The 8235-nt window shown below is 41.5% G+C and overlaps 1 protein-coding gene across 1 annotated transcript in view; it reads right to left on the bottom strand.

Annotated features, from left to right (window-relative positions):
* LBR (lamin B receptor) overlaps nt 1–8006 on the bottom strand; it is a 19112-nt gene extending 11106 nt beyond the window's left edge. The window contains exons 1-6 of the mRNA XM_006914280.3: nt 7809–8006; nt 6073–6276; nt 3666–3749; nt 3214–3406; nt 1779–1975; nt 222–276 (exon numbers count right to left, since the gene is read on the bottom strand). Coding sequence (XP_006914342.1) covers nt 222–276; nt 1779–1975; nt 3214–3406; nt 3666–3749; nt 6073–6276; nt 7809–7973 — 898 coding nt within the window. The 5' untranslated portion in view covers nt 7974–8006. The remainder of the gene's footprint in view (nt 1–221; nt 277–1778; nt 1976–3213; nt 3407–3665; nt 3750–6072; nt 6277–7808) is intronic.
* Between the last annotated feature and the right edge of the window lie 229 nt (nt 8007–8235).

Genomic DNA, 8235 nt, shown 5'->3' with positions numbered 1-8235 from the left:
AAAGAGTGACTGAGGGACTATGTTACTTTGCTAAGTTACTATGGTGTAACTTTTACATGTTGGCTGCAGGTGTGAACAGTTTCTCTGCATGCCCTTCAGATCTAAGAGATAATTTACTACTTAGTACTTTGGTGTAATCGGCTTTGACAGTTTAAAGAGCACAGCACTCAAAAGTTTTGAGCTATCAAGTCACCAATTTGAGTCTTTAAAAAATAAATCACCATTTAATCTATACTTCAGTCTTCTTCCATCAGTAAGAGGTGTTCCTTCTACAACCTTAAAAGAAAAAGAATTTTTATTTAAAAATTTAAAAAGCACAACACTTTACCATCATACATATGTCTTCTAATACCACTTAAATTTCAACATGCCTAAGAACGAGGACCATCTTTTAGTAGGAAAATTTAGTAACAGGTTTCAAACACCTTAATAGCAAACCCTTCGATGAAACAAGTCCACCTTCAGGAGTTAGTCTCGAATATAAATCTGATAAGAACTTCTCAGTGTACGTGACCATCGCCAAAGCCACCCTCCCGCCAACCATCCCCTGTGCCACCACGTGACTAAACGAGCTTTAATAACCTCTATGTCTAGTCGATCTCTAGCTCGAAAATCCTCGGCGTCTTCCCACTGTTCCTACAGCAGCTCTTCTGCCGTGCATCGCTGAGGTCCTGTTCGACTGGGCTCTAACCCGCTTACCCCTCCACTCTGGTCCACGTGCTACGTGGCGATACGCACTCAGGTCCTGACTTGCTCTGCTATTTACACATATACACTCACCTGGTTATTCAGTTATTCATTTCATGTGATTCTTTACCTCCAATAAGAGACAGTGAGCACTTCGTGGATGGGGACCACGGATGGCTTTGCTCAGATCACCCTATGTCCCCAGACCTCGGGTACTCGAGATTAACACACGACTTTCCACGGGATGAGTTAAATAAAATGTCCACTTGCTCGATGGCAGCCACGTTTTACTACCCAAAGCAACTACTTAGAAATGGTGCAATTCATGCTAAACTGGAAAATAGTAACACGATATCATTTTTCTTGGGCTAAACCGCTTTACCCTTTCAGTAACTACGAAAGGGAGCCCAGGAGAAATGTAATACCTTTGAAATTATGAAATTAGCCAAATCCTCACATGCTGGTTTGTGAACTAGCGGTGAACTTGCAAAGGCCTAAGAATAAGATCTCTAAATGAATTATTTATCACTTAGAGAATCTCCTGTTCCTTTAAATATATCCAAGTATTCTAATAAAAGAAGAAAAACCTACACTTAGCAACGAGGACAAAGTTTAAAGATATTGCGTAAGTCTGAACATAAAATGTTCCTGACAACGCATTTCTGAAAGAGATGAAAATTTGAAACTCACCACGTTAAGAAAAAAAAAAAAAAGATGCAGGCTAAAGTCCACTGAGCTTAGCAGCTCATAGTTAAAACTGTTCACCTTAACTTCGGTATCTGAAATGACGTATACTGAGCAGAATTTTTTTTTTCCAGCAACCTCTACCATTAGGTTATTTTGCAAAATAGCTTATTCTTTTCTATTCGGCTTGGAAAGTTACACAAAAAAACCTCAATCCGATTTTTAAAGTTCCACTTAATAAGCAAGTGCTATAAGATACAAGAGTAAAACTTAACTACTAAGTGAGCCGGGGTAGTTATGACTAAGGACGGCTTTTAACCTTAAAACCACTGTAAATTTCTTCATATAAACGTGGGAGAAAGGGGAGGAAAACCTCCCAGGACTCTGCACCACTAACAAAAACTTACCTTCCCGATTGGCAGTAAGTAGAACAGAGCCTGAACAAAAAACCAGAGGACGTAGACCCCAAACGCTCTGGTTTCCCATAAACCATACAGAGCTGGCAGAGGAGGCGGGAAATTCAGAAGACTGGGCTCTCTCTGTCTACACATCAACAGCAGCAGGAAGAGGAAGGCAGGCAGGCCCAGCATGATGAGGCACGCACCTGCGGACAATTAGTGAACAATTTTCAATCCAGGTTCTGTTTTTTGGTTTTTTGTTTGGGGTTTGTTTTGTTGTTGTTGTTGTTTTCCCCCAAGAATCATGTGGGTTTTTCAAGGTCAGAACTCAAGTCTGGCTAGCTGTTTGAAGCCAATTTCTAATGTTCTGTGAAAAAGTCCCCATCTCTGCCAGTCACGTCCGGTGGGCCAAGCAATCACGGCCACCAAAGCAGAAAAACAGCGGATGTCCAGCCTTGAACAGTTAAAATCCACCTCGGAAACTAGGCCCCACAACATGTAAAATCCAAACACTACAGAAGCAAACGTGTTGAAACGCCAACAAATTAAAGCTCAGAACGTCTAAAAATTATCAGCCTAATCTTTAAAATGTAAAAAAAAAAACAAAAAACAAAACACTTTATGTCCTTAAGTTTCTTAACAGCTAAAATAGTATCACATTCCTGTAACATGTGCTCTGCTTTTCAGTGATGCTGGACACCATCTTTAAGGGACCAGCTGGCCAATGGTTACAATGACAAAATACAAAGCAGTTAAACCCTGCGAAAAAAAAAACACTTTATGTCCTTAAGTTTCTTAACAGTTAAAATAGTATCACATTCCTGTAACATGTGCTCTGATTTTCAGTGATGCTGGACACCATCTTTAAGGGACCAGCTGGCCAATGGTTACAATGACAAAATACAAAGCAGTTAAACCCTGCGGGATTTCAAACCATTTGGCCAAGACGTATTTTCTTTCACTAGCTCATAAAATTTCACCAGTACCACCCACTTAATAACTCCGTGCCTCTGAACACTTAGATCTCAGACTCTCATAATCAACCTGTCTAGCAGGTAGACGGTGTTTTATGCCTGAAGCTGCTTCTCACTGCTCTGACGCCAGGCCCTGTCACCTCAGGTCTGATGACTAGCAGATATCCCCGGCCCTAATCGTCCACCACCCTTCCTGTAGACAACTCTGATATCGACTTTCCTTTCATGATGTCTTCGTGCTTCTTTGCTCAAAACCTATTAACTAATTGCTAGAAGATTTATTTTTAGCCACATTGGCACCCTTTCTGCTCTGTGATAATCCGCAGAAATGCTCCCACCTCGGGCCTTTGCCCCTCGTGCTCCTTCTGACTGAAAGGCTCTTCCCCAGGTTCCCACCTGGCTCATTACCTGGCCAGCTACAGAATTCTCCAGAGAAAGGTGCCCTCCCTAAGCCCGGTCCTGATGCCTACCAGGTACTCCTCCAAACTCTAAGTCCTTCTTCTGTGTGGCTGCCATCTCAAAGGTTCTCAACGATGTAGGTCCTTTTGTAACAGGTTTTTCTTCCTTGGAATCTAGCTCTTTTAACTTCATCTCTTCTCTTCTTGGACGGAGGCCGTACTGTGCAGATATGTAACTACTTTCTTCTGACAAATGGAATTTCTCCTAGTTAAAAAATTAAAAGTGTTAAATATCTGTAGTCAATAATTATCGTTAACTAATCCAGCATCTTAAGGTAGCCAGATACTAATAAGAATGAATGTGTTCGATTATATTAATCCTTAATTTAGGGCAAAATTCTAGAAACGATTGTAAGAAATATTATGATTTTCAATATTATGTAAGAAATATTATGGTTTTCCTTAGGGAAAGTCATTTTAGCAAACTAAAAAATTACGCGAGATGAAAACGAGCGCGTTCGTACCTGTGCGTTTTTGCGTGGTAAGTCATTCCTCTCCCTGTGCTCAGGCTCCCCATTGTACCTGTTGACACTATTCCCAAATGGCTGCTACATTGAAGAATATAAAGCATTTTAACCGTGAGAATCAAAACATATTGAAAAAGAACACGATGGCAAAATTTTACTATTGTGAAATCAAGCGATAAAATAAACCAAAGATGTTCAGTTTCAATTCTGAAGAATTGTCTACTTTTGTTAAAAATGAAAAAAGATAAAATTAACAAGAATTTCTCAGTCTTCAAAAGATTGGATTTGATATTACAGATTTCCACATGACATCTTTCATCTTTTAAAAATAATTAGACTGAGCATTATAATGTCAAAGACATTCGCTGCCCCCAAATAGCCCATGATAGGAAGTTTAGAAATAGTGGGTACGTATGGAGTATTACTCGTGACCTACGCACTGACTATTTTCTGAATTTCTCGCTGCCTGGTTTTTTCTTGACCTGAAATTTCTCTCCCTGCGTCCCTTTTCTGGACTCAGTCTCTCCCCTGGAACGTGCATGCCCTTCCAGCAGTGGAGGAAATTTCTCGTCAGACTGAGCAGGAGAAGTGCTTTAGCTTGCAAAAGATTTTTCAGGCAATGCATGGCTGAAATCTGTCACTTTGCTCCTTCACTGACAAGTTATAACACTAATAAAGCAAGAGGAGGAAAACAAATTAAAAACCCAAGTGTACCCTTGGGGAGGAGAGCTGGCAAAGGACAGCATTAATACAGTATCAAGTCCAGTTCAAATCGAAGTCTAACTGAACAGTGATAACGGGCAACATACTCTCAAATTTACCCAAGAGCCAACAGCCCCGTCATAGCAAACGGACCCACCTAAATACCACATACAACTACACTCTGTTTTTCAAATGTCCAATATATAACCTACAGTAACCACAAGAGCAATCTTGTAACACAGCTAGTTAGCCGACCCGAAACCGCGCCTACTGCAAATTGACGGGATACTCACGCAGTGAGGCCAGTTACTGCGAAAGATACTATTACGAGTCAACAAGAACAAGGCTAACTTGACGTTCAAAGCTATATGCAGCGGAAGTATGGTCCTTCCCACGCAACACACCATCCTCGACTGCGGTGGGTACGCGGTGGGCCCAGGGCTCTGCTGGTGAGCCTGTGGCTCTTGGGTCACCAGGACTATAAGAAGGCTACACTATAAAAATTTAATGGTCACTAAAGGCTAAAAATGAAAATGTGACAGAAAGTAGCACACACCACCTGTTTCTTAATCTGAGTCAGCTGACCAATAATGAGAGCCACAAATAATAGTCAGAATGTTCAAACTCATGAGTAATTATCAAAATGCAAGTTAAAACAGTGAGTTGAGAATCTTGGACAATCATATTGGCAAAAAAAATTATTATTATAATACTTAGAATGAGAAAATGGGCATTCACGCACTACTGATGCTGGTATACACTTTCTTAAAGCAATTAGGCAATATGTATCAAAAGCCTCGAATCTGCTCTATGCACCTGACCTAGCAGTTCTACTTGTAAGAATTTATCCTAAGAAAATAGCAGATACTGTAGAAGAATATTCGTTTTAACCATGGAAATTCAGGAAGGAAAAAAGCTAAATGTCTATCAATAATGAAGCTGACTTTAAACATTATGTTACATCTGTATAATTTATGGTTTATACAAACAATACTGTACAAGAATGATGTAGAAAAATATAATGCAGATTATTCCCGATATTTTAAAATTTAAAAGTCTGTACATACTACAAAATACTATGTACATAATCCATTTTCTAAGGTTGTTAAAAATCTGTATTTTATTCAGAAAGAGGTAACATTAAATAAATAGAAAAAAATGACCTTTATTCAATTCTTTTTCACTTAAAAATAATTTCTATTTGGTCTACTATCTAAAATTGTCATTGTGCAAGGTCCTATAGACTCCATATATTCTGAGAGTTCCAAGCTTGAGCTTTCAAAGCAATTCCATTAAAATGATCACCTCTGAATAGAGAAAGCGATCATTACACTGTACTGATGCTGAGAGCAAGAATGTTTCTAAAACATACAGTTATGTCTCATTTTACATACTATAAAACTACAATCTCTCCTTCATACTTAAAAATTACTTGTTTTGAAAAAAACCACAATAGTGAATAGTACTCCCGTAATTTAAAAACATTCTTTTTCCTTGGTATTTAAAAGCATTATACCTTCTATTTTCCCAAACATCCACTTTTGATGTAATCTTCCAAAGTCATCACCTTAGACCTCATGTTTCACTGACGTTTTAATTGCGACTAATATGAGTAAACATACATACAACGGGGAAGACTGCGTCTTGGACAGGTTCAAGCCTGCACTAAGGATAACGATTTCCCAAAGATGTGGACACGTACCAACACCAGTGGAGTCAATTTCACTTCCAACACTTCCTTCCTCATTTCCTTAATGTCGGCCTGCTGCGAAGCAGAGGCAGAGCGGCGGGAACTTTTAGGTGGTCGGCCAGGGGAGCGGGAGCGTGACCTTGACCTGCTCCCTCGGCGGCGGGAGGGAGAACTGGAAGTTGAGCCACTTTTCCTTTGCCTAAAGGAAGTTAAAGGCTAGAAAGAAGCAGAAAGCAAAGAGCTTTACAAGTCATAAAACCTTCAGACGGAACCCAAATAAGAAGAGGGTCGCAAAGGCGATGGGTACCATTGACTCAAAAACCATCCTAGGAAATCCAGGGATCTGATTGGACCAGATGAGGCCAGGGAGGGCTGCTCTAACGGCCCATCTCTCACGAGACCAATGCAGCCTTTACGAGATCTTTGAAGGTATTGCCATGAAATGAATGTGTCTAAACCAACAAGCTGTACATTTTCCCAAGAACATATACAACAAGTGTTACAATGGACACTGATGAAAACCGAGACGATGAAACAGAAGAAATATGCACACGCGAGATAACAAGAAAATTCGTCCCACAGTTCCACTCTGAACAAAACACACAGGCAGATCTTGAAAATGAGTACGACTTGGATGACATCGTGACGTTTTGCCCGCCCTCGCCCTGTGTTTCCAGAGCCCTCCCGGGTCAAATGCCCCTAACCCCTGTGTTTGTGTGGCCCAGGAGCTAAGAATGGCTTTACATTTGTTTAACTGATTGCAAACAAGATGAGAAAAATGAGACTCCACGACATGTGAGAATTATCTGAAATTCAGATTTTAGTGTCCAGAAATAAGGTTTCATTGGAACACAGCCCCTTCCAGACTGCCCGGAGCTGTGGCGGCACTGCAGAAATGATGTGGCCCATAAAGCCGCAAATATTTACGACCTGTCCCTTTATTCAAAAACCTTGCCGACCTCGGGTATAGAGCACTCAAACCCGAACCGCGGTCCGTAGGTTATGGGTTCGAGAACTGTTACTGATCCGCGACAAGGAACGGAATTGCAAACAGGTGTACAGAAATTTCTATAGTATTTCGACAAAGTAATTTCATGTCTGTTGAATCTGATCCTGAAAAGTTAAAACTTACCTTGTGCATCTTTTTTTTTTCATTTGTCTAGTAATTCACTGTGATGGTATTTTACATACATACTTGTACACCACGGATCGGATATTTCAAAGCCCAGGCCCTCACGAGATGGGTTAAGGAGCCCACGGCAGACTCAAATCTAAGTCTCTCTCCTGATTAAGTGCTTGGGATTTGGTGTTTGGGACGAAGCCCAACTCCTCCTGCCATGTTTTGGCACACTCTCCCAGCACCCGGCTGTCTGTGTCCCCCCATCCTAAGCCTTTGGCACCTGCCCTCCTCAAAGCTGCCCCCTCCACCCCCTGAGTTTCTCCTATTTGGTCTCAGCACTCAGCTCAGGTGTCACCACCTCGGAAAGCCTTCCCGGAAACCCAGGGCGTCCATTCCCTAAGCCGGGACACATGCCTGTCACAGAACACGTTACCCCAGGGAGATGACCACTGCCGTACGTCTTCTCCAGCAGACTGGGAGCTCCTGACGTCCCTGAGCCCCGAACAAGGTCGGACCCAAAGCAGGAGCATGACCGCATGCCTCCAAACAGAGTCAGAACTGACTACTGCAAACTTAAAAACGCACCGCGTTCAGAGCCCTCTAGCTGTAAACGTGCTCCAGCGCTCACCTTGATGTCATTCTCTCTCAGTTCGAGCTCGGTTCCATCTTTGTATTTCACAGTGTAAAGCTGGGAGCTGCTGTCGTGGCTCAGAATTTCCACTTCATAGTAAAGCGAGCTCCCAGGCCATCGACCTCTGACCACCTCGCCGTCGGCAAATTTCCTACTTGGCATTTTTGAAAGTCAGTCTGGATAGTTTTAAAGAAAAAAAAAAAATAGAGTCAATGTATACATACTTAGATTTGTCTTTTTTTTTTTTTTCATAGGTTAGACACTAAAATACAACCTTCCGAAATTTTAACGTCAAAATTTGGGGGCCAGGAAGGCCTCTGGAGGAGACTGTGAGAGACTGAGACTTAAAGATGGTAACTGTTTTGTCCGAGGGCCTAAAAACAGCCGCGTGAAATGGAAGAGTTAGGACAACACAGGGGAAGTT

This window comes from Pteropus alecto, unplaced genomic scaffold, assembly GCF_000325575.1.
Source record: "Pteropus alecto unplaced genomic scaffold, ASM32557v1 scaffold115, whole genome shotgun sequence".
NCBI lineage: Eukaryota > Metazoa > Chordata > Mammalia > Chiroptera > Pteropodidae > Pteropus > Pteropus alecto.
This window is presented reverse-complemented; position numbering and strand designations above follow the sequence as displayed.